Here is a 27660-nt window from a genome sequence, read left to right on the forward strand (position 1 = left end):
ACTTTTCGTCGAAGGACGAGCCAACACGACAGTGCGTGAGTAAATGTGTCGACTGAACGGAGAATGGAGAACAGAGAACGGAGGGTCTGTGGTCTGGGGGCAATGTTCTCGGGCACGATTTACGTAAATTTTTATTACAATAATAACGCCAGGCGAGAACACAACGCGCGAAATATATTTAATGAAAGAAACCACAGCGATCGATTTGTGTATTGGCCTGGCCAAAAAGGCAAAAGGGAATGGCCGCCGGCGGGGCGGGAAAATGGGGGGAATGCACGACGAGCCCTAATGATGACACATCCTGCGCGGTGGGGTAAATGGGGAAAACGTGGCCCCCAGCCAACCAGTGCGAACCAGTTGCCGAGTATTTCCCAAATGACGTAAGAAGTTGCAAAAGGACTGCGCGCCAAACTGGCACGGATCAATAATCGATGTGTAAAAAGTCAGTGACTGTGTACAAGGAAGAGGACCTCATTAAAACTGCTCTAAAGATTTCTTGGTTGCCCCATCGAAGGAACTTTCTAGCGAAAACTTGAAACCAATATATAAGCCAGCTAATGTAGTGGCAATCGGTTGGTCCTTTGCCTTCATATTTATTACATTATAGTTAGGAAATTCACGGATTTTTCTTCAAAGAAAAATATGGTTTAAACCAGTTATTTAATATTCACTCGTTTTTATAAAATTGAAAACAATTATCTAAATTATTTATAAGCTGATAGATAAATCTGAAAATCCACTGGTTTATGATTTAATCCACCCTAAAAGATTTTTACCAATATACTTGTTAGATCCTTGTTCATACAATATGAATATGAATACTCAATATAAATATTTTTCAAGTTTGACCATCCATGACATCTTATATTTGCACACAGAGAATGTACATATATTAATTTTTAGCCCACAATATTGCCATTTCAAGTTTTCGGTTCAATAAATCGAGAAAGTAAAATGCCACATGGAGTTGTGCTTTAATCTACGAGGCATTTAACTATTCACTACCATAAAACGTAGCCAATAAATAACAAAACATTCGTAGAATTGCAGTCAGGACTTTTCCATTCAACTTGATTTCCAAGTAACGATGTGCTTGCTTTTCTTCCAGGAAAAGTTCAACCCTTAGAAAAGGTTTCACAGGTGCGAATTACACAAATTTATGCTGAAATCATTTGATTTGTGGGGCAGAGGGCGAAACTTTGAGTTCGCACATAATTCATTAAGCCCGCTGTCCTGTCCCCACTTTTTGGGCCATTTCGGCTGTCAAACCTGGCGAAAACTAAATGTGCCCTAAGCCAGGACGAGTTTGCGAGCTGTCACATGTGTGTGTACGTGTCAAATGTGAATCCAGCTCGCTCAGTTCGAGGACAGCTATTACCGACTGACTGACTGACTGACTCACCCTGGCCTGACAATTTTTGGGAACAGTTTAGCCTTTTTCCGTCAAAGCTCGATTTTTTGTAATTTTCTGGAATACGTTATTTCGATCGATTTTCTATTTATATATTAGCTTTTGTTTCTCTTTTCCTTTTTTGGGTTTCGAAATTGCATCTTAAAGTAGTATAAAAAACATACTGTTTTTTTCCTAAGAAAATTAAACGCGAATTCTTGGGAAAAAATAAATAAAATGGTTGTATTTTTAAAAAAGACTATTTCTTTTGTATTTCCTATTTAAATTTCTAAAAAATCCATATAAATTTGTTTTTTATTTTCTCTGTTTTTTGCTGCAAAGCAATATACCATTTTTTATCGACCTCTAAGAAACTGTGTGCAACTCTGAGCTAAAAAGAGGGCTCGGTTCGGTTCGGTTCGTTTGGCTTGGTATGAAATTAATTTGACGTTTCTGGCCCGGATCCGTTTGACTGGCCATCGACATCGGAGGACGGACGGCAAATTGGAAGGTAACATATTAAAGCGCTCCGTGTGTACACACGAATGAAAAAGTCGACTCAAAAGTGAAACATTTTGCCATCTTGCTCGCCGCTCGTCTTCTGGGGCGATGTCATTGCCATTTAGGTGGCAACTGGAGGCGAAATGGCGTTTATGTGTTTGCATGTCAGCTCGTCTTTGTGGGCGTTTTCCAGGTGGGTGGTGGCTTATGGTCGTCGTCGGTGGGTGGAAAGTGGGCGGTGGCGGTAGGTGTGGGTATGGTACGGCTAAGTTGCATGCTCCACTGACATGGGGCAGACATCAGGCAGCAGCAACAAAGTCCGTACACGTATCCTTCGCAAAATTTGTGTTGATTTGCCTTGCAACAATGTATTAGGCAAACAACTGCAACTATACTCCTTCGGGTCATACAAGAACCCACGTGTCTATGTACATATGCATGCAATGAACTTTCCACTCGGCACATAGGTTGGCACATACAGCGCTGGTCAAGATTGTAGGAGGGGGTGTAGGTGTAGCACTTAGAAGTAGTTGGAAAATGCCAAAAACATGTTCGGGGGTGTTAAAGATATCTGTGCCAACAGAAAGTCCAATCTAAGTTTTTTAGTGGCCTCATTCTATTAGAGATTTAAATGCCAGTAGAGTAAAGTAGAGACTTAAGGTTTTTAAAAAATTTTTCATCAAATTGAATTGTTAAATTATTTGCATATGTTACTTAATAGTAAAAAGTATCTACATGTGTAAATATTTTCTTAAATGTTTTTTCTGTAAAATACATTTTAGCATACTTTCTTTTAGTACAACTATTATTATCATCAATAACTATTAATCTTACCACAAATGTACAAAGCTAGTGGACACGTACCTATTTAGAATGGCAACTGGAAATTGGTTCGCACTGACCCTGTCTGGATGAAAATTGGTTGGGGTGTCGCACGTTTGTTAAGCATATTTCAAATGCTTAACTAATTCCAACCGACTTTGTAGTTTATCCCCATGCACGATTGCGAATGCAATAAGCTCAATACGAGCCTGATTTCCATTAAAGATTGTGCTGTAAAATATTTCTACAAAAAAGATTTTATTAAACAAACCTTGCTGAAGCATTGAATGTTTTAAAAACATTGTAGTGTTTCTCTAATAAATGGCAGATAGTGGAGAAATTATTTCAATATAGCAACTACATTCATTAAGCTACGCAAACAATTTGCTTTGTAATTGGTTGGGCAGCGCAAAAACTATATTCACAGGATTTACGCTGTGGCAAAAATACGTTGACCAGAAAACACACAAAAATTAAAACAGCAAATATTTGAAAATAAACATTTCCACCCAGGGTCTTCATAAAATTCATCACAATTGATCCTTACACAAGCCGCGACCCATTCGAATATTTGTTCTCCGTAAGTCCGTAATTATCCTTGCGTGCGGCTGTCCCGTGCTTTAGTGGCCGTAAAATCTGTTTGTTCGAAAGCAATGCATCGCACACGGCAAGTGGAGAATGGAAAGTGTGTCCGTGTTGTTTTCGTGGAACTGGCGAAAACAATCGAAAACATCGTGTGGTTGAATAGCTGAATGAAGTCCGCTCTGTCCTTATCTGCAGCTCCTTTCGTTCCGGTGTCCAGGACTCGGGACGCAGGACTCCGGCTCGTCCTTGCGGCTTATCAAACGCCAATCAAAATGGTGCACGCGGTGGAAGCGAAGCTCGCCGAGGATGTGGATGTGGCCGTCGAGGACGGCAGATGCCACGTGTCGGGCTATTTAGCATGGAAATTCGCTTAACGGCGGCCACTCTAACCGGGACACAATGCGACAGCCGGACTGCGATGCACACAAAGAAATAATTAAAGCTGTAATTATATAATGGGTAATTTGAAGGAAAAATAATTAACGGAATTAAGACATTAAGTGCCGTTTTCTCGTCCGGTTGTTGAAGTTAAAGTAAGATTTAAATTCTGCGATCAAGCTCTGAAATTTGTAGTTAGTTCCGTTTGCCTTAAAATAAAAGTTTAAAAAAAATTTACACTATGTTTAACTATCTATTTATCATTAAATTTTAATATATGAAATTCCTTTCTTTTTAAATAAAATTAGCATAAATAAATTTATATAGAAGTTGAAATTGATAAGATGTCAATAATGTAAGCTTAAATCGAAAGCATGCAACCTTATGTAAAACATCTTATCTTGCAGAGGATCAAATTGAGTTTGAGACATTCCAATTTAATATTCAATCTTATTTATTTCTGTGTACAAATTACATAAAGACTTCAAGGTAACCGGCGGACTCAGAACACAGAACACGCAAACGGAGCATTTAAATCGATTTCGCCGGGAGTGCGGGAGGCAGGGAGTCCGCCGGAGTAGCTTGTTTATAGCTCCTGCAAATTTATCTGACTGTTTTGCCGTTATTTATGGACGAACCCCGGCCCTTGCCCTCACACAATCCGGTCTGGTCAACGTTCTCCGGCGTTGGTCGGTGTGTTTTCAATAACGGCCATTGCAATGGGGTTAAACCCCACTCGAAAGTAGGTCCATTCAATTTGCAAATTTGAACATTTGTGAGTGGCCCAGATGTAGGCGAACCAAGCCGGAAATATTTCCCATAAGACTTCCTATTAAATCAAACATACTAAATCATACAAGAACAGACAACCTTTTTGCTGGCAATCAATTGCAGAAGTTTTTTGGTATTGCAATTCAGTAATAACATTTGGTTTGCAATTATATCAATTATATCAATTATAGTAACACTTAATAATCACACACTTTAAACATGTGTTCAAAGTTGCTCAGTTTTATTATAATTTCTCGTGTTATTTCGTCTGTACAATCAAAAATACATTGCTCATTTTAATTGTTGCCAATTTGCCATAGGCAAAATGGTAAACCATTTTACAGAAATAACTTCATTTGGGCTGCCAAACATAAATTGCAAAAAACATAAATTTTCCTTAATCTAAAATATGTTTATTGCAATGCAAATTGCCAGCAGGACAAGCTGTTTATGGGGGAATTAGTATGGAATTATTTATAGCCTTTATCCATAAATATTTATAATATTTGGGGACTTGTGGATAGTGAACATAGCTTCCATACTGACTTTTTAAATATTTGGACCATTTATAAGAATTAGAAAATGGAAATAAGTGAACTTAAATAAAAACTCAGAAGTTCAGTTTTGATAACTTTCATAGTTCACAGCCTGTTATTGCCTTTCTCAACTTAAATTGCTTGACCTATTCTTGAACTTTTCAAATATTGTTTGCTGGGTTGTCATAGGCAAAAGGGGCCTGCCAAAAAATTTCCACTCGGCATCCGGCCAAAAGGCCCAAAATCCGACATGTGGGACTCATTCAATTGCCAAACGATTATCTCCGGCCTCATCAAACACATCGGCACATCCCCCGACTGCTCCGAATCAACCAGAAGTCGATGCGAACTGCCTGCAAATGAGCGGCGTTTGTTTGCGGTTGTCTGCGGACGGATCTCCTGGGCGAATAGGGGTCCTGAAAAAGCTAGACCTGTTTAGGACACTCGGACATTTGTATGCCAGCGGGCAGATGGATCCAATCTTTGCTCTGCGGGCCCCACACTTCCGACTTGGTTCGGTTTGGGCACTGTGCACTCGACTGGATTTATCGACAGCGACCAGACGCCGCCACACAGGCTTTGGCAGTCGGAGAAGAGAACCGCAAACTATTTCAGGTACCTAATCGCATTCTGCCAAAAACAATTCGCACTCGACGAGCCGTCGTTTGGCTCCAAAAGCTGGCCGAAAAAAACAGGCCGGAAAACTGCATCACCGCAACAAAAGGCAACTGGCAACAAACTGTCGCATTGTCATTGAAATTGTTGGCACACTTTTTTCCCTCGGTGTTCTTTGTAGTTTGACTTTATCGCAGGGCTCGGTTTTTGCTTTCGATGTTTCAATTTTTTCCTGTTTTTGTGTACCCGCTACTGGTAAAACACAGGGGTATATAGCTTTATAGGATTAAGAAAGCATTATTAACTAAGAAAGTATTTCGTTAAAATGTCAGAAAAAAACTTGTATTATAACTTGAACCTTAATATTATTTGGTTAAGTTAATAATTCATCATTATCATTTTAGGATCATATGTCTGAATTTTATAGTAGTTGTACCTTAAAAATGCTATTAATAGAAGAAAGCCAGTTATCTTAAAATAAAATATTTTAAATTTTCTGAAAGTAATTTAAATAATAATGTTAAATTATGTTTATTAGTAACCATTCAATACAAAATATTCCACTCGATGATTTCTTGAATTTTACAATTTGCAAGCCGGGTATCCTAAATTCGGAGAACAGGACAATACCGCATTCGCCAGATTTTTTTGGTATTCCCTGAGCCTTTTGCTTGGCGCGCGCCTGTCATCGGACGCCCTCCTAGCCCCGCTCCGCCCTTTGTCCTGCCACGCCCCCGCCCCCGCCGCCATTGTTGGAGGCACATCGGGAACTATAAATCAACAAATTTGACAGCAGAATGTGCAAAGTGGTAAACAAAAAGCGACTTCGGAAGCAGTTGCAAGCCAAGGACAAAAGGCAGAGTGCCTGTGCCTGTGGATTGTGGATTGCACTGGGGAATCGAGAACGGAGGACTAGTAGCTCTCTAGTCTCTCCTGTCAGAATCCTGCCATCTGGACGTCCTTTCGGCCGATGTCTGTTGGCTGTTGGCTGCTGGCGTTGGCCATTATTGGTGGTAATCAAGCGTGATTAATTGAATTGAAATTGAATTTTTGTTTTGCATAACATTCTGGGTGGGACACATGGGATGTTCCTCGGGATTTGCAGGCGAATGGGTTTTGTGGATGCCCTATAAAAGCTCGGAATTTTGCTCTTTCGACTATTAAACACTACACTCCAACGCCTTGCTTATAGGAATTAAGTCTTAAATGATGACTTTAATTTATTTTTTTGAAACAAACAGGAGCAAGTAAACCCGAGGGATTGTAATATACACATTCAATTATCAGCCAAATAGGTAGAAATTAGGCAATTAAGGCTAAGAACACTCAGTAAATAATTTGGGTTATTAATGACAAGCATATGGATTTAAATTACAATGCAAAGGCCATTAAATGTAAGCGATTATACAATCGAGAAGCATGCTAATTAACGTGTTTTATATGCAAATGTTTATCTACAAAATTTGCAAATTGAATTTGAATTATAGAACGTGAGCTAAGTACGATTTAACTGCTATTAATGAGAGTTTACAAACCAACATATAATATTTCTAAATTTTAGGATGCTCTCTTAAAATATCGTCTGCAGTGCAAGTCCATATTCTTGTTTACCACATTAAATTCTTCGTTATCTTTTTTTGTGGCGGTTGGTTGGCGAATTTAAAAGCTTTATTATCCTCCCTAGATTCTATAAAAAAATGCGGCGGCAGCTGTCTTAAATTGCCGTTGCTACTTGTACCTTGCTCGTGAAATGAGTAATCTAACTACGGAGCACAAGCCAAGTAACCCGTAATTGTGCTGTGGCTTCTGCGGGCCTTCGTGTTTACTCTTGTTGACTTTATATTTACTCGAAAGAAAACGATATGGGGCACGGAAATCCAACTGCTGACAGGGTCGGAAGATAAGTTTTTAGTTGGTATATCTCGATTGAATCTAAGCATTTTTAAGGATGTTTATTATATTAAAAATTTCTGAAGAAAACTTTTACACCATTAAATATTTAGTAAGAACAGCAATTGAAAACTTAAATTTAACCATTTATTAAACTTAACTTCAAATGAATTACCAGCTTTTATGTGCTAAGAGTTGTTTGTTTGAGTTGCAAAGTTTGATTCTACAATATAACTTTTTTCGCCTTCTTGGCGATGATGAAATATGACAAGTGGTGCAAACCTTTTAAGCTATATATAGAAGTAACGACTCATCACTAACCACTTGCCTGTGTTCTGTATTCTGTCTCTTTCAAGGTAACGACTCGAATCCAGATGATATATTGCATTGATGCCTCTCGTGCAGGCGCATTAAGTTCGCTTATTGCCGGCAATAAACTCATTTACGTACTCGACCCGAGCACGTTGCTCCTTGCGGCAGGACTCGAAAGCTGGGTTACGGGAAAGCTGGCGAGGAGTACGGGGTCCTCGACAGGTAGAGTAAGTGAAACTGAAACAGATACAGATACAGAAACTGTGCCCAAGTACTTTACGCGAGTGTTTAGGTGTGTGGGCTGAGCAAACCAACCAAGCAGCAGACAAACAAACAACAAAGAAACAAACAAACAAACAAACCAACCGAGAGGCAAACAAATTGCTAAAATAAATGAACGGCGGGGGGCAGAAGAAGCAGCAGCAACAAAGACACAACAAAAGGAAGAGGACTCGAAAAAAGAAGAAACAAAAATCGGAATAGGAATCGGAATCGGAATCGGAATCGAAGAGGTCCCATTAATGAACCAACCAAGGTGAGTAAGTGCCGTTGACAATCATCGAGGAGTGGGTGCACTTAGGGAAAAGTATTGTAATAATACGGTATTTTTTAATAGCAGAAAATAATTTTTAGAATTTAAAATTATTTTCCTAAAATGGTTTACTATTAAAGAATTTTTAAGGTAGAAAAATAAGAAGTTAATAGATAGATTTAATGATTAAAAAAATATTTTTATTACTTACTTTTAAATGTTATCTTAAAACTGTAGGTTTATAAGTTCAATATAAAACATCCCAATTTATATTTGAATTCTTTTCTTTTTTTAATTTCTTTGTTTCCTCTGTTTATCAATGTAGAACCCCATGATAGCGGAATGATGGATGGGCATTGTTTCACTTTTGTGGGGCTTTGAGTTGTGTTTTTGTTTCGGTTTTGCACTCTGCACTCTGACCCGATTTGTTAAGACAAAACCCCGGCAAAAGTTGCCCAAGCTCTTTGCATAAATCACAGGCCGGCTCTCTGATAACTTTAAAAATCAATTTGGGGCCCAATGTGTCGCCGGCATCAAAGATTAAACTTTGCCACTGACACGGGGCTCTGCTGGATTCAGCTGCCTCAATTTGCAAGGGACCTCGATTCGCTCTGGTTGGGTTTGGTTTTGTTCGGTTCGGTTCGGTTTGGTTTGGTTTATCGATCAAACTCCGGCTGCAAGTTGGCCAGGTGGGCCCGGTAGATGCGGTTCATCCTCCTCCGCAGTCGTCCCATCCCACCCCTCGCCCATCGAAGTGGGAAACTTTTGCTGCGCCTTTTGATTGCTCAGCAAAATGTTACATTACCACAGCCACATAAAAGCCGGCATCGTCGTAATAATGTGCTCAGGCCAGGGGCATAATTCCAACTCAGCCCATGCCATCACTACGGATGTCTATATACAGTCTATCTTCTATATACTGAACTTTTCCAGGACCATCCTGTCTGAATTTCAAATAATAATAAAATAGTATCCAAGAAGGGGAATTTCTTTAAAATATTAATTAAGTTAAAAGTGTATAATTGGTCAAGGTAGTTTTTTTAAGGATTGTTTATATTTTTCAACTTTTAAAATATAGTAATCTTTTTTTAAATGCCATTTTAATTTATTTAAGAATAAATGGATTTTCTAAGATTATTAATCGGTATTTCTTAAAAATATTTCTCATAATACGAGTAGGACTAAAACATGTAAAAGACAAATTCAAAATTATTTTTGTAGTTGGTGAAGAAAACTTGCTTTATTTTATTTTCACTTTTTTTTTACCATCAAGCTTTGTATGGCTTATTAGTTCGACTGTACTTGAGGTGTTGGAACAGCTCAACTGGAATTTCACCGATGACTGGTCAGCGGTTCGAGTAAATCCTGTCGGTGCAAACGGCAATTCGCGCATAAATCGCTCTTGGACCCAAGGAAGACGCCTCCGGGGTCCTCGGATAGTGGTTGTGTTATTTAAGCGGGTTCCTTGGACTCCATCACACTGACAATTTGTATGTGGTTCACGTCGTCCGAGTGCGTCAGCGAAGCCTGAATGAAACTTACTGGGGGATATGGCCCGTCTGGCGTCTGAGGTTTGAGTTCTGGGGTCTGAGTTCTGAGTTCCGTAATATTCAGGGGTCTGCAAGGGGGCTGCAAATGGCACGGGCCTGGTTCTTATGCTGATGACATCATAACAATAAAAATTAAATTGTTGCTGCTCTGACAGGCAGCGGAAATGACGGCGCTTCGCGGCTAGTTGTTTTTGTCGGATTTTGTTGCTGCAGTGAAATTGAAAAACGCCTTGAACTCACTCGCGACCGGCGACCCACATCCCGAATGAAACCCCCTTCAACCTCTTTAGGCCCCCGCTCCACACACCTTCCGCCTCCCATGGAGTGGGGTCTTGAATATAAAATTTTATCGCAAGACACACATTTAATTTAATTTAATGAGAGGCGAACAACATGCTCGCTTATCTTTAAACGTTCTGCGATTTGCCCTGCCGTGATACAACGTATTTTTGAACCCACTCCCGGGAATCCTGCCGAGGTCCTCACGGAATATTTAAATTGGTTTAGGAGGTGGCGGCAATTATGCAGGGTGGGTCCTTGGCTGGTTTATGCCCTTTCTATTACCAAATTCTGGGAGTTATCACCCCCGAGGTGTAAACATAGGCCACTTAAAAAGGGGTGCTAAATATTTAAATTTTAAATAAGTCTCTTGCTGGTTTGCTTTTAAATTACAAAGTGTTTTTATAGGTTATTTTTAAGAGCAGATATTTATTTCTGGGTAATTGGTACAGCGTTTTGAAGTTCCTAGCTTAAAATTCAAACGATTCTTGGAAATTTGTTGTGTGGTTAACATTTTAAACGATTTTTAGAAACATTTTAGATACTATTTGGGTTTTTAAATTATAGTTGCCAAAGTCCTTGGGCAAATGGAATTTGAAAACGAAGTGCAAGAAATGGGACTTTGCACACGGCTCCCAAAGGGAAATTCCCTGAGTGAATCACATCCCTTGGGTAGATGGAATCACATCATGTCACTCTTTTTGCTCGACCTTTTGTGCGGCTCCTTTGGCTTTGCAGTAATGTGATTAGGAGGCGGTGTCGCCAGGACCCAGGGGAACATGTCTGTCGATTAGGCAACGTGTTAAGAACACTTAATTGAAAATAACTTGCTAGATGCCCCTAGAACCCCTCGAACACCTCACCTCACCAAAAGAGGTACGATCCAATCCTGGATGTAGTTTCCCACCCCCAACATCCTTCTTTACCCTTGAGCTGTCAGCACCCCCGATGTGTGTGTGGCATGAAAGATGGTTGGCTTTATTAAAGGCCCGCCTGAACTCTCTGGCCCCAGCTTAATTATACATTATTTTGGCCTAAACACAGGCAAACACACCGGCTCACCCCGCTGGCTGGTCGTTCTGTAGGTTGAGCACATTGGATGGTTAAACCCACTTGGAGGGCCCAAGGATTTGGGGGCACGTTGCGTGCTTGAGGGGCGTCCAGGCGTGTGCAATGATTTATTTGCAACAGCCAGGGGCAAGCTGGCTGTCAACTGAGAGAGCTGCGAGTGCCACACTCCATCCACATACGCACTTTTCCATGTTTATTTACTGTTATATTTATGTGCAAATAATATTAATAACAATAAAGTTTTCTGGCCCGTTTTATGGCCAAGTTTGCTTGCCTACCAACATCCTTTCCTTTCCCTTCACAACAAAAAAAAAAAAATAAGAAGAAAAAACCAACGAAAATCAGGAAAATAGGCCCAGAAATTGTTTATCGTCGCTTTGGCCAAAAGGTCTTCGTCTTCTCCCTAGAACAAGATCTTAAAGTTATGTTGCGAATATAAATGTACGATTATGGCGAGAGTTCAGAACGTGACTGAGCAGCAGAAATATCAATAAACAGGCCGAAATTAAAGGAACAGCGAAGCCTAATCGGAATATTGAATCTGTCAATATTTATCATCAATATTATTGATAGGCATGAGAATTTTAAGCATTTTTTCTGTTGCTTCAGCTGTGGCCATTTCATTAAAGCTCTCGAGTTTCGACATTTACAACTTTAATTAATTTTATTCCAGTGAAACTGCATCAGACTTGAGCTTTGACTCGTCAAATTGGTTTCCGATTCTGCCTGATTAATTCAGTTTTGCCAATCGGTTGACAGCAAAATATGCACATTGATTAAACTTTTCGGATTTTCCATCGATTGCCAATCGCTTGGCATCGCATCCCGGACTCGGATTCGGTTTCGGAAAATTATGTGCAAAGCCCGGGTACAAGCTTGTCGTCTCGTCGACGACGGACTCGTCGCTCATTTGAAATGCTAACACGTTTTCCCAATTTCCATAACAACCGAAAACTTTAAAGGTTGCATACACAAATCGAAGGGCGAAAAATGGCAATAACGGTTCGAGGATTATGACTGAATGGATTATCCTAAATTGATTTGCTCTGAAAGTGCTTATTTGCATTACTTATTGTTGCTTGCTTTTTTTCGAGGGGGAGTTAGTTTTGAATTTGAAATATTTATGTAGTGGAAAATATTGGTTATTTGGTGGGGATACGTGCTTCATTAAATATGGCAAAAGTCCACTGGTTTAAATTCTTTAGAATATGTGTCTTAAAATATGCAACAATATATTTTAAACTCCAAATTATAAGGAAATCATTCAGAAAAATTACTATTTTTTATTTAAAGCATACTTTTAGACACCTTTATAAGTGAATTCAAAACCGCATTATAAAATATTATATTTTAGCTATAACTAGAATAACTAGGTCCTAGAATAGTTGTATAGATAAAACGCCCACTCCTCGATTGGTAAAAAAGTTTAAAATTAATATTTTATCTATTCAACACTTTTCTGAACCACATCTCTCATTTCAGCAGGCCAACGAAAGTTAAAATAATAGAATAAGCAATACAAGCAAACTACTTATAACGAAATCGCTTTAAAGGCATCTAGAGTTAGTCAAAAGGAAACACATCTCGACGTGTATCTTGGGGAAAATCAACGCTTCATAAATTAACGAATTAGTGAATAACGAACCACACGGACCAGCTAAATTAAAGAGCACACCATTCCGGGGAAAACCTCCAACCTCCGTGGGAGAAGGATCAAGCAACACGGCGAAGGGCGGCCGTAATGGGTGGTGGCTTTGCGGCGCCACCGATTACACTAGCCAGCAGGAACCAGCGACCAGGAAACGACCACGTCCCCACCACCACCACTCCGGCGACGGAGATGCACGAGAAACTCCTGGAGAAGGAGGACAAGACTGAGAGGACCAATCTGCTGGGCAGGTCCAAGGACACCAGCAAGCCGCCCAAGGACAAGCCGCCCAAGCAGTCCAAGTTTGCGGAGCGTCTGCGTCGCTCCTTTCGGCGCGGCGATCATCGATCGTTGGAGATCAAACGGCAGGAGCCCACGGCGGAGGAGCTGAAGGCCAAGAGCAGGGCCACTCCACCGCCGCCAAGTAGTCTCCATTCGGACAACAATAATCGGCTGCCCTTTGCCCTCAGCCACTTGAATTTACCCGGCTTGGGATTGGGAGTGGGTGTGGGTCTGGGACTCGGTGGCCACATCAATCCCGCCCTGCTGCTGGACAGCCCAGACGAGTGCACTCCGCCGGAGTACGCCTATCAGCACCTGAGTAGCGTGGCCACCACCAATTCGAGCACTTCCTTGGAGAGCAGCTGCGAATTGGGTGAGCTGAGTGGCTCCCAGAACAGTGTCTTCTATTGGGCCTCCATGGGTGGCGAGGTGAGCACATCGGCGGGGGCAGCAGAAGCAGCAGGAGGAGGTGGAGGAGCAGGAGCAGGAGGATTACCCATTGATAACCCGAATAGACGACGCCTGGAGACCCAAAGCAGCAATCGAAGTGATCAACAGGCTGTAACCACTACTACTTCCTCGGCTGTTCAGCCTGGGAACAGCAGCAGGAGCTGCAGCCTGACCAGCGAGAGCAGCTCCATCCGACTGACCCGCCTGCAGAACTTCCTCTTCAAGAGCAGCAACGAGAGCTCCCGCAGCTGCCAGGGCCACTCGAACGAGGGCTTCACCGTGTCCTCGCACAACTCCTCCTCGGGCGAGTGGGAGCAGCTGGGTGCCTATTTGTCGAGCAGCAGTGGCGTGGGCGGTGGCCATGACTTCCAGGGCGGCTCCTTTCCCGAGGAGAGCACACCCGATGAGACGGAGGCCGGCACTTTGCCGGTGGAGACGAGCAGCAGTGGCGGAGGAGGAGGAGGTGGCTACTATCAGTACACCCTGACCTCGCCCAATAATCCCTTTCTGCCGGAGATCACGGCCAGGACGTATCACAGCACCTACAGCGAAGATGGAGCAGTGGAGGGTGGTGGTGACTCCACCACAGATGACCTCCAGTTGGACGGGAGTGGGCAGAAGTATGGCACCCGCTCCGCCCAGTTGCCAACGCCTTCGTACAGTCGAGCCGGATCGCAGGAGTCGACGCACAGCGAGGGAGGAGGACCGCCTGGTCCCACGCCCAGTCCCGCCTCCAGTTCCTCCTCCACGCCGGGCAGGCATCGGAGGAAGCTGTTTAGCCTGAACTCACCCACCCGATTGCTGCACCACCAGAAGGAGCAGCCGGCGCAGCAGAGTGGATCGCCTCCATCCGGCGGAAGTAGCAATGAGGGAGGAGGCTCCTCCGGTGGCAAGTTCAATTCGGCCAGTTTGGTGAGGAGCCTCAATCCATTCCTGCCCAGCGTTACGTCGCCCAAGAAGGCGCCGCACAAACAGGCGGCTGTGACGTCGCCGGGCTCCTTGACCCCTGACCTTAGCACAAAGCGCGAGGAGTTCCTGCGGGCCACCATGAAGATCTGCTTGGTCGTCTCGCCGCCCAACAGCAAGCTGCAGGTAAGTCTGAGTCTGAGTCCTTCGCGGAAACTGGATTTAAAATTCGGAGCGACACGTGGTGGTCAACAAATTACGCGCGGCCTTAATCAAATGTTTACTTAGCGAAATGAGAATAAACATATTTCCACTCTTATGTACGCTCGTATTTTTGTTTTATTTCCTTCTGTTCTTCCTTTTTATTCTGGTTTCATGCCCTTCTTTGTGTTTTAAGTTGGGATATTAATTTACAGAATTACAGCGAAACAAAATTTACAGCCGACGTTATGGACGAAGATCCTTAAACACCTATAAATTATTTAATGCTCCCTCAAACTTGTTTTTAAACTTTATTTTTACTACATATAGCATAAAGCCATTTCGTTTCATCTTTGGGGAAAAAGATCTTTTGAAACTACATAAAAATGCCTAAAATCTTTTTAATTTGTTATATTTTTATAAAATGATTTTTTGTAGAAAGTGTAAATAGAAATTTAATTAATTTTTTTAAAAAATAATAAGAAAATGGTAACAATTTTCTTTAATATTTTAAGCTTTGATTGTGACATTAATTTACTTTGTGTTGATTAATTCTATTGATTACACAGGAACACAAAATTAAACTTTGTGAAATTTCCACGAACCATTTCAAGTTTTCCATGATATTTGGGTGCTCCTGAGTAAAAGTCCCATACAAAATTATTTTCCATCACCTACAGGTTCCACGGTATAGCTAAGAATACAAAAAACCGATGTTTGCCGACATTTTGAATTACGTGGCCTATATAATTGGACCAACCTTTATTATTTTCGGTAGGACCTACTCTCAATACATCAAGGCATTCCTAAAAAATAGTCCCCATTGTGAACCATTGCCCATGTCTTTGGAATACGACGCCAAAGTTGAAAATCCCAAAATTGTAGAGCTTTTTCTGATGGAAAAACAATTCTGAGGATTAAATCTTCAATGGAAGTAATTTTAACTATTCATTGTATCTATTGTTCATTGTATGCTTTAATTTCGGTTTAAAGCGTTTTCATGAGAACATTTTATTGGATTTCTTATACTAATAAAACCGTTTTTTTTATTTCATTATCTACTCCTAAATGTTGTCAAATTTTAAAAAAGTCAAGGCATCCTACAGAATGGGAGTAAACATTTACATTTCTCTGTGTATGTTCAGTGAACGTATTTTAGTTTCTTAGTTCTAGAGGTTGCCATGACTTATTCAAAATTTGACTTTTTTATTTTATCAAAAAGTCATTTAATTTGCTGAAAGCCCATGTGATAAGCTTATTCAAAACTAAATTATTCTTATACGTGAGCATTTAATGTGGTGCATAAATTCAGTTTGCCGTAGGATTTTATGCCTGAATGGAATAGCAATAAATGACTCTGACCGCCATGGATTTCATAAATATTATAACACAGACTAATATACATTACGTATACGCAGTGTGTGCTTGCCTAGAAACTAATGTGTGTGCTTATGTGCGAGGGGGGAATTCAATTGTCGCCGGAAGATATTTAGAGGCATTAGCGCAAGTGCAGTCGAGCAATAAATTGCATCAGCGATTTGTCCAGCCCACAATGGGAGATCCCCCAGGTCCTAGAGCGCCGACAAAATGCTGTGAAAACGATGCCCCCATTTCGAATAGCATTGCAGTGTTTTGTTGGCGAAACCGTGGCTTTCTATATATACATATCTATTCAGATTATCATCATCATTTCGTCACTGAGGCGGGCAAATATTTTCGTACGAGCTGGCATTTACGGACAAATCTCTCGGCTGCCTCCGGGCATCTAAATAGGCCACTCCTTAGTCGGAATCATAATTTGTTCGTTTATTACAAAATCTAATCCTATTAGTGGCAGGCTTTCTTCAAAGGCAAGCGAAAGAGGATGAGTGCCTACACGTAAACGAAAACAATTATGCGAAAATAACTAAATGAAATAAACAGGAAAACATAAGCATAACGCAAATGCCAGGGATTTTGAGGCGAACCATAAGCTTTCTTGTCTTGAGTTGTGTTTACAATATGTAGGCAACATCTCGGCTCTTGAAATTTAACTCGAATTTCTTGGACTCCCTTTGGGAAATATCCCTTACTTTGGTATTCGGTTTTCTTAGCACAGGAAGTATAAATTACCCGGAGTGTTCGACTTAAGTCCCAAAGTGATTTTCCATGTTACGTGTCATGTGGACCATGTTTCCTTTTTTCAAACGCTGTCCCGTTTAAGTAGCCACGTTAACAGGGAAATTCCGTGGGCAGACCACACGTGTTGAAGTCTTTAAGTGATTAGATAATCGTGTTGGCAACATTGTACGTGCAAGAGGATAAAATAGTGAATTATGCAATGCCGCATTGCACTCTTCCTACGCAGAATAAACAATCAGAACTATTATTTCCTTAGCCGGGTTTCCACAATGGTAAAGTGTTCGCTTTATGAGAACCTACGAGTATGAATTGCTCTTGAATATTTTTTGTTTTGTGTGTGGGAAGCTAAAGGCCAAACTAAGCCAAAAGACCAAAGAGTCAAAGGGGAAAGGCTATTTTAAGTGAGTGTATCAATATTGGGATATCCTTTAAATAATAAATATAATTATCCTTTTTTTATTTCTTTATTGGAAACTAAAGGCAGATTTATTTTTTCAGATTTAATATTTTTAAAAGCAAAAGCTGATCAAAAGTTGTAAACGATTTCAAAAAATTTTCCTGTAATATTTTGGTTTTAAGCTACCCCTTATATAGCCCAATATACCCGAATCTTGTGCGATTCCGGCAGACAGTAAACCAAGCCGCAGTGGGCGAGCAACTCACAATATAACCGGAAACAAAAACATAAACCAGGGCAAAGGGCAAGGCAAACCGTCGCAGGGTGAGGGCCGCCAGCTGGAAATTGCCAAAACAGAATGTGAAATATTGTCGTCAGCAGGAATAATAGACCAGAGAGCCCGTATCCTTGGGCGCACTCCGGGGGAGTCGGTGGTCCTGGTCTTGGGATTAGCGGCATCGGGGGGCTGTGAATGGCATCCGTCCCGGAGCTTAAATTCTCGCAGCTCGGATGCCATGCATGCCGCACCCTGGATTCAGGGGGCAGATACCTTCTCCACTCGGTGTCTCGGCAATGCGGAGCAATCCAATTGAAGTGAATCTGAAATAGCTGAGATTATGACAAGGAGTGTTCCCTGAAATTCTGTGGTAATTAACCAGCACCACAACAAACGATGTTTACAAGATTTTACTGAAGAGTTTATGTAACATTTTGAGGTTATTATAGAGTTTGTCCTGAGAAATTGTTAGGTTTTTAAAATAAATAAAAAATACTTACCAATTATGGTTTCATAACTAGTCTTTATATACTAATAACCTAAAAAATATTATCTTTCAAAAAGTCGGGCATAAAATGTCTAGAAAAGTACTTCCCTTTATTTTCCTGCTGTTAATGCGAATTTAAACACAAGGTTTTTCGTCAAGCACAATTTAAACCGAGGCATTGAGATGTGTAAATCGCAGCCGGCATGGGGTGGTTTCCTTACAAAGGACGATGGCTGATGGGTGAGGCATTGACTTTGAGGCGGACCCTGACTTTGGTCCACGTCCACACTCACCACTCACTCGGCCAGCTGGGGGCACTTGACTGATGTAATCTCGGTGCATTAGGCGAGGACAGGAAACCTTCGAGGACACGTCTAGGGCTCTTTGCCGCTGGCGCAATCTTTTTGTTCTCGATGCATCTTTTCGTCTTTGCCAAGATGCCCTCGCCCTCGTCAAGTTACCCAGTTGCCATCTAGTTCGCCATCCAGTTTGCCACCCAGCCGCAAGCAATTTATTTTTGCCCGGCAAATGCACTGAGCTTTTCATTGTCTCGCGACGCCCGGCGCCAAAAGCATTCAAAACATTATTCTCTGCATTAAGCGCGAAATATTCAGTAATTCGATGTGGCTCCATCCCAGTCCCTTGGATGCAGTGGCTTGATGGCTTTGTGTCAGTTTTGCGTCCTACCCCGAAGGTCGCCTGCAACACAATACATTTCCGAAAGCATCTTAAAATATATACAAAAGCGTATCCGGGCTTTTTATAGCTTATAAACCGGGAGAAAAGAGCTAAAAAGAGCTGTCCAGAATAGTTGTGGATTTATGATCAAGTAAAAAATCAGACATATTGGTGTATTAAAAAAATGTGACAAATAAAAGTTGTGTTTATAAAGAATTTTAACAGCTAGTGGTTTAACTATTTATTTGGTAATTTCTTAATTTAATCAAAATGCCTTTTTTTATATGACAATCTGTTATTTTATATCTCACATTCATTGAATATTTTGTAATGCATCTAGTAATTTCATGCATCTATAAAAGGCAACACTTCATCCGCTTATATTTAAATTGCATTTTTTATTCGAACGCCATCCAACCGACGGGTGATAGCATATGAAAAACAATATGTGAAAAGCCCTCAATAACGCGAATAAAATTTAATTATAAATATCTGCGTCACGCTTGAATGATTTCGCCCAGACTCACAGACAGATTTCGATTCCATTTCCCGTTGCAGCTGAAATCGAAGAGTCTCACGCACTTGGATGGCCTCGACTCGGGTGTGGTGGCCTGCCAGCACGGACCTCCGGGAATGGCCAGCAGCACCACCACCACCACCACCGCCGCCGCCGTCGGCAGCACCACCGCGACCACCGGACTGTTCGCCACCACCGGACCACCAGGATCGCTGGGCCGGCAGGCCAATGTGGTAAGTCAAGGGTTAGGGGTCAGGGGTCCTAAGGAGCACATGCTAAATAAACCACCGGCCAAGTGCTATAGGACTTGGCCACTTAGTCGGCACATCCATCTTGCCTAGAGTGTGTTCACTGGGGGAAAAGTTACGATCTAAAATCAAGAGAATTTATTCATTAAAGAAAATGAATTTTATTTAAATGGTAATTGTTCATAGAAAATAATAGATAATTAATTTTAAAGCATATCCATTCCGCAATAAAGGAACTTTTAATTGTAATGCTATAATATAAATCTACATGGAAAAAAATTTAAATTAAATAATATTAAAAATGTAAATAAATTTACAATCTAAAAATCTCTTGTGGAAAAATCTTGATTTTAGATTGTAGTTATTCCGCGTGTAGTGTGTCCAGTGTAGTGAGTTATAGATTCGCTATTCCAGGGTTTCAGTCCCTCGAGAGAAAGCCCTCTCGCAAATTGATAACAAATTACTTTGCTTGCTGCTTTCGTCTGCCTTTGATTTGTGTCTATTTTGATTTTTTAGTTATATTTCCTGCTCTTCGTGTGGCTGTCATTGATTTAAGCACAGTCAGTTGTTTTTCTGCGCACTAACTATTTGTAACTGTAAGTCATTCGGAAGACTTCGCCGTGTCTTTTGTTGTCAGTTTTAAACAGAACGTGACTTTTCTGCGTTTTAAGGACCATTTATATCGCCCTTTCTTGAATTTGTATCTCGTTATTTTTAGTTGGCCGGTTTTAATTTAATCGAGGTTTAACGTATGGTTTAGTAATTACATTTTACTTTTTAAAATTATGTTTTTATACCCTTGCAGAGGGTATTATGATTTCAGTCAGAAGTTTGCAACGCAGTGAATGAGATGTTTCCGACCCCATAAAGTATATATATTCTTGATCAGCATCACTAGACGAGTCGATCTAGCCATGTCCGTCTGTCCGTCTGTCTGTTTCTACGCAAACTAGTCTCTCAGTTTTTGAGCTATCGGGATGAAAGTCTTCCCAAAAGTCTTCTTTCTATTGCAGGTAGTATATATGTCGGAACCAACCGGATCGGACAACTATATCTTATAGCTCCCATAGGAAGAATCGGAAAAGAAAACGTTAAAAAAATTCTAGCTTCGGTGTTTTTTGAAATATTACCTTCTACTTTTGGGGATGTTATTTTTTAAATATTTCTGAATTTCGAATTAAATATTTAAAAAATCGGACTACTATATCATATAGCTGCCATAGGAGCGATCGGTAAATTAATGGAAAATTTTAATTTAAATTTAATTGGAAATAAATTCTAGCTTCTTTGGTTTTTATTGTATTATCTTCTACTCTAGGATATGACTCTTTTTAAATATTTCCGAATTTCAATTTTAATTTGATCAAAATCGGACGACTATATCATATAGCTGCCATTGGAACGATCGGAAAATTAATGAGAAATATTAGAAAATTGAACATTTTTGCGATTTGTTAATTAATAGGAATGATCTGCAAGGGTATATAAGCTTCGGCTGGCCGAAGCTAGCTTCCTTTCTTGTTTTCTATACTTTTATTTGGCAACCAGAATAAATAGTTTTATAAGATATATTTATACCCTTGCAGAGGGTATTATGATTTCAGTCAGAAGTTTGCAACGCAGTGAAGGAGACGTTTCCGACCCCATAAAGTATATATATTCTTGATCAGCATCACAAGACGAGTCGATCTAGCCATGTCCGTCTGTCCGTCTGTCCGTCTGTCCGTCCGTCCGTCCGTCTGTCCGTCTGTCCGTCTGTCCGTCTGTCTGTTTCTACGCAAACTAGTCTCTCAGTTTTGGAGCTATCGGGACAAAACTTTCGCAAAAGTCTTCTTTCTATTGCAGGTAGTATATATGTCGGAGCCGACCGGATCGGACAACTATATCTTATAGCTCCCATAGGAACAATCGGAAAAAATAAACTTTAAAAAATTCTGGCTTCGGTGTTTTTTGAAATATTACCTTCTACTTTTGGGGATGTTATTTTTTAAATATTTCTGAATTTCGAATTAATTATTTAAAAAATCGGACTACTATATCATATAGCTTCCATAGGAACGATCGGAAAATTAATGGAAAAGTAATAGGAAATAAATTCTAGCTTCTTTGGTTTTTATTGTATTATCTTCTACTCTAGGATATGACTCTTTTTAAATACTTCCGAATTTCAATTTTAATTTAATCAAAATCGGACGACTATATCATATAGCTGCCATAGGAACGATCGGAAAAGTAATGGAAAAGTAATAGAAATAAATTCTAGCTTCTTTGGTTTTTATTGTATTATCTTCTACTCTAGGATATGACTCTTTTTAAATATTTCCGAATTTCAATTTTAATTTGATCAAAATCGGACGACTATATCATATAGCTGCCATAGGAACGAGCGGAAAATTAATGAGAAATATTAGAAAATTGAACATTTTTGCGATTTGTTAATTAATAGGAATGATCTGCAAGGGTATATAAGCTTCGGCTGGCCGAAGCTAGCTTCCTTTCTTGTTTGTAGTGTGACCCATCAAAATGTTTATGTAAATGGTATACTTGTCCTAAGAAGAAGTCGCTAAAATCTTAAATTTATAAAAATACTTGCTCTTGAAGTAATTCTATAATATAAGATATTTAAACTCGCACTTTATAATATTTTTAATTTCAATATTTGGTAGCTAAGTTGCTTAAAAATTGGCCATTTTTAGAAGACTTGCACAGTAGAGTAGGCTCTATGGTTTATATAGAGTGTAGAACCATTGAATCACCAAACAAAATATGCTCACAATATCTGTCTTCTCCTCTCTGTTTCTCTCTCTTTCTCCTTCTCTATCTCTCCCTCTCACTCTGTCTCTATAAATGGGCTTAATAAACTTTGGTTTTTATTTGTTTGCTGACCGCTTTAAAAAAAAAACACGCTGAATCACAAACCCAAAAAAAAACAATAAAAATCGCAGACTGAAAAGGGTGAACCGAGGAGCGTTTGTCTGTCTCCCTCGGCACCACCACCAACAGCCTCCCAAGCTCACCCACCGCACCACCCACCCACAATTTACACCCAGGCACCGCAGATCGTGCGGCGTACGCCTTCGCTGATGCTCTCACCCACGCTCGACGAGACCACGAAGACGGCCAGTTCGTCCTGCTTTGGCACCGGTCACTCCAGTGCCGGATCCTTCCACCAGCACCACCACCAGAATCAGAATCAGAGTCAGCAAAACCACCAGCAACTGACTAGCAGCGGCAGCACCACTGGCACCGGCACCTCCACCACGGCAACTTATGCGATACCCTCCTCCAAACACTTTCAGTTCGCTGGCGAAGTGGTGGCCACCTCGTCCTCCTCGACCCTGAGTCCCTACAGCACCACATCGGCTGCCTCGGGAGGTGGTGGCATTGGTGGTGCTTGTGGTGGCCTAACCTCCCCCGTCGGCTGCTCCACGTCCTCGGGTTCGGCGGTGAAAAAGAAATCCTCGTTCATGAAGCGCAAGAAGCCACTGCTGACGCGCAGCGAGGTGAGTGGGAATCCTGAGTTCTGAGTCCTGAATCCCAAAGAACAAACAGAATCACCTGGTCAAAAGACAAGCTGCTCTGGGATTGAGCAGATCTCGAATGGCTGCACAATCAGAAGGTCCTCTTGTCACCTGAATGTTCCTTCGAAATGAGTCTGCAATTAACGAGTGCTTGCAAACGATGGTGAATTTTGCTGAGACCAATTTTTGGACGGGGCAAAAGGATGAGGGGAATATACATTTTTAATTTCTTTATTTGCCTTTGTCGCCTTAATCAGCAAAAGTTGTTGTAGAACTTTCCCTGCTTTCCTTTCTCCTGTCTCCCTTTTCCCGTTTTCCATTCCATGATTTTACTTTCCTTTCCTTTCTTCGGTTTCTGTCACTTGCCAAGCGAAGAATTCCGCCCCGTTTCCCGCCAACACAAATACGGGGAATATTTCTTGATGTTTGTTTTATTTCAGTAGTAGTTTTTGTGGGCTGGCAGGGATTTTCCATCACGGCCTCCCACAGATGCAATCTTCACACTTCGGAGGGCCATCAAAGAGAGTGCTCTGGCAGTCAGTAGTCGCAAATCGCAATTTTTGTCAGTGTGAACCTCTTTGTGGGCCCTTTGAAGGCCAGATTAAAAGGCTCTTGAATTTACAGATTAGGTTCTCCATCAACAGGAAGTGGTAGACCAAAAGTCAACGTAATCCCTTACTAAACTTCCAATTATTAACTCGTTTAGGTATCCAGCTCCGAGTTCTTCTCCGTGTCATTCTGCCTGGAATCGTCGCAGCATCCAGATGAGGAGTTTATTCCCGCTACCAAAGGCGTAACACTACTGTAAGTCCTTTGACATCCCCCACTAGATATAACTAAAAAAAATATATATATAACGAATACGCTTTTTTAGTAACGCACTCGGCCACGCCCTGCGTAGGCGGAACCTCAGCTTTACACAAATCACCATCACGGACAATAATCCCACGCCCAGTTTTTTAGATGCCGGTAAGTCGTTTACGTAGAATTCCCCCGGATTCGTTATCATTTCGGGCTTGTTTCCCCCAACCATACAGGTCCTTCGCTCCTTCCCGTCTCCGTGGATGAGCAGACCGATGTGGAGAGCCTGGCTGGACACCATCTCTGCATCACCGAACGGGGCAGCAACCGCAAGCCCCTGCAAAAGGCAGCTTCTTTTGTAAGTTTACTGGGTTCCCTGGAAATGGAATAGGGGTTCTCACATTTTGTGGGCAGAACTGAAAGTTGACAGGGGTGTATGTAACCTTATCTTTGCTAAAATAAAATGCATGTGGGAACTTAAAGCTAATCTACGAGCCATTTTTAAATTCAAAAGTCCCATGAAATTAAATGCCATATTTGAAAATTAAATTCTGATACATTTTAATGAATTTTAAGTGATGATTATAATAATTATTATTATATAATATTATATTAGCTAAAATAAAATGCATGTGGGTACTTAAAGTTAATCTAAAAGTCACTTATAAATTTAAAAGTAAAATAAAATTTAATACCATATTTAAGAATTAAATTCTAATACATTTAAATAATATTCAACTGATGATTATAATCATTAAAATTATTTAATACTATTTTTTTAATTTTCCTACAGGGTTCCCGACAACCCCCGCCCCGACTGCTGCCCTCCGTTTCCACCGAGGAGACCAGCGAGTCGGGAGTGGCGGCCGGCAAGCAGATCAAGCAGCGGTGGTCTTCCATATTCGGGATCAAGAATCCCCAGCAGAGTCAGCTGTGCGAGCTGCTGAACAGCTATGCCAAGAACGGAGTGCCCCAGCGTCCGGATAGCATGAACTTTGATCATCCGGACTTGGTCAACTCACTGGCCTACCTGCAGGATATGCACAAGTCGTGGCGCGACTTTGTGGAGAGTGATGCGATGAGCGAGACGGAGATTAAGATCCAGACGGCCATTTGGGAGCTGGTTACCACCGAGGTGTATTACATTCACGCCCTGCAAACAGTGACTGAGGTGGGTGGTTAAGATCTCTATTTGAATCTTTAGAAATAACTAACTTGTTATAATATATTTCTAGTTATTCCTGGCCTGTTTGGAGGCCGTTCAGGAGGAGCGTCTGCTGATCGATGTGGATCAGGCTCGTTTGTTCTCCAATGTGCGGGCTGTGTGCGAGGCGAACATCAAGTTCTGGACCCTGTGGCTTTATCCCATGGTGGCACATAGCATAATCACCCACGAACCGCTGAGATGCGCCTTTTTCCAGGAGGGATTCATTGGCTTTGCCTCCATCTTTGCGCCATATAAGGTGGGTTCTAAAAACTAATAGGTTTTGAATGCAATAGGTATTATTTTAAATACCTATCTACAGATCTACTGTGCGGAACAGAGCACCTGCCAGTTCTACTGCAAAGAGCTGAACCACAACAACCCCCTGTTCACATCCTATTTGGCGTGGTGCGAGTCGCAGAAGATGTGCAACCGCCTGCGACTCGCGGACATTGTGGTGCGACCCATGCAGCGACTGACCAAGTACAGCCTCCTCCTGGCCGCGATCAAGAAGCACATGAGCGACGTGGAGGAGATAGAGGCCATTGACGTGATGATGCACAGCGTGGAGAACTTTGTGGGCAGTGTGAACAACCACTTGACGATGCGGCAGGAGAACGAGCGGCTCAAGGGCGTGATGGTGCGGATCGAGTCGTACGATGTGGTGGTGAGTAATCAGATTTCGCCCTATAAATTTAAGAATATTTTCAAAAATATAAGAATTAAATAATCAAGCAAAATTCTCTAAATTTTAATAAATAGGTATTTAAGGAGTTAGTTAAATGTACTAAAGAATTTAACATATCATTATAAATATGAATTGATTTTGAACTTTTGAAATATCTGATTTAAACATGAATCATATTTATTATCATTATTTTATTTTTTAATGTTAAACTTAGAAGAAAATATTTAAATCCGAAATACATGTTAAGTAATTTAAATTTTCGGGATTACAGGACACCAACAACGAGATGCTGGACAAGTTGATCAAGCAGCACAGCCAGATGTTTGACCTCTGTGCCCCGATGCGCGGATGTCCCGCCTACCATGTGCGCCACCTGTTCATGGAGGGCGATCACAAGTTCAAGGACAACCTCGGCAAGTCCGATGTGCACTGTTTCCTGCTCACCGACCTCCTGCTCGTGTGCAAGACGATTGCCAAGCGGGGACTGGGAGCCCTGAAGGTCATACGGCAACCATACCTAACCGACCAGCTAATCGTTCAGCTGGCGCCGAACAATACGCTGAACTGTGTGTACCTCAACGAGTTCCAGGTGGCCACCACGGCGTTCACGCTGCAGTGCACCGAGGCCAAGAACTGGTACGACGCCATGTGGCGGGCCAAGACGATCTACCAAAGACTGAAGCGCGGCGGCGCAGGAGGCGGCAGCGGAAGCGGCACGGTGGGCGGCGATAGCTTCCGGTTCGGTGGGAGTGGCACCAGCGGCGGCACCGCCGATTCCCTGGGCGTCCGCAAGTCACCGATGAACTCCTCGATCTGCAGCCACGTCTCCAGTGCGAACAACAGCCACAGCGGCAGTGTCGAGTGGAACGACTCGCGCAACATATCCGTCGACTTTGAAAAGACAAACTCGGTGTCCAGCGACGAGGGCTCCAGCATAATGACAGGTGCGTACCGAAAAAATAAACTCTTAAAGGGGATAGGAAGTTAGATAGTTGAGGATGTAGCTCTACCAACCTTTTTTTAAACAAAGAATATACAAAGTGGTATACCAAATAAAATAAAAGTCCTAAAATCCATTAAATTGAAATCATAAATTAAACCAAATTTTCAATTTAAATTGCAGTATTCCAATTTATTTTAACTAAATTTCAAGAGAAAATTCAAATTAGATTTCAAAAGTCGGAAAACATTTGTTAAAAGCAGGAGAATTACTAAAATTTATATTAATTTCCAATTGGAAGAAATATTTTTAATTTTATGTGATATTTTTGTGCTATGTTAATAGTATTAGGCAGCTTTTCCTGGTCAACTACCTATATAAATTCCGAATAATTCAAAACAACTTTTTATTTAAATAAACTAATTAAATTAAATTATATTAATTAAATGTAATACCCTTTACTTTAATCCACTTCTACAGGCAACCACGGAGTGAACCTGAAGGGCAAGCAGCAATTGATCAGTGGCCTGCACAAGACTAAAATGGGCATTATCGGCCAGATGGGCTCCAAGTCGGCCAACACGCTCTCCGTGCAGCCGATGAACCATCTGGGCCAGAGCCTGCCCAACCTGAACATGCATCACAGCCACACGTAAGTTGCGTAGAGGGTGCACCACCGCCACTGACCATGACAAAAGAGCTTCTAACAAAAAATCAAGCAAGCACACACCACCACAACCACTCTCATCTCCCGATCACCAGATCACTAGATCATCAGATCACAGATCAGATCCCCTGTCCAGTCACGTGTGAGCGTTCCCAGGGATCGGATTCAGATTCACTCTGTTTATGTTGTACCATACTCTACATTTAGTCATCATATTTATACACTGTTTTTAGCTAGTACGTACTGTAGTCATATTTTATATATTAAAATCGAACCAACTAAATAAATATTTTTATTGTGAAATGTACGCGTTGGAATCATGACTAAGGGGCTGTCCATATATTACGTAATCACCTAGGGGGGGGGAGGGGGTCATTGAAATGATTATGTTTGAT

General features: G+C 41.3%; 1 protein-coding gene across 10 annotated transcripts in view; it reads left to right on the top strand.

Moving 5' to 3' along the window:
* Positions 1-27660, top strand: part of LOC108067715 (pleckstrin homology domain-containing family G member 5) — a 53345-nt gene that overhangs the window by 23889 nt on the left and 1796 nt on the right. For 5 of the 10 annotated variants that reach the window (XM_070215068.1, XM_070215072.1, XM_070215069.1 and 2 more), the window contains 9 exons: positions 19238-19429; positions 23672-23769; positions 23840-23934; positions 24003-24124; positions 24560-24937; positions 25002-25229; positions 25293-25637; positions 25930-26602; positions 27079-27250. In XM_070215068.1, coding sequence (XP_070071169.1) covers positions 19238-19429; positions 23672-23769; positions 23840-23934; positions 24003-24124; positions 24560-24937; positions 25002-25229; positions 25293-25637; positions 25930-26602; positions 27079-27250 — 2303 coding nt within the window. The other 5 variants (XM_070215065.1, XM_070215066.1, XM_017156871.3 and 2 more) reach the window with 4 other exon arrangements.

Source organism: Drosophila takahashii, chromosome 3L, assembly GCF_030179915.1.
Source record: "Drosophila takahashii strain IR98-3 E-12201 chromosome 3L, DtakHiC1v2, whole genome shotgun sequence".
In the NCBI taxonomy this organism is placed as follows: Eukaryota; Metazoa; Arthropoda; class Insecta; order Diptera; family Drosophilidae; genus Drosophila; species Drosophila takahashii.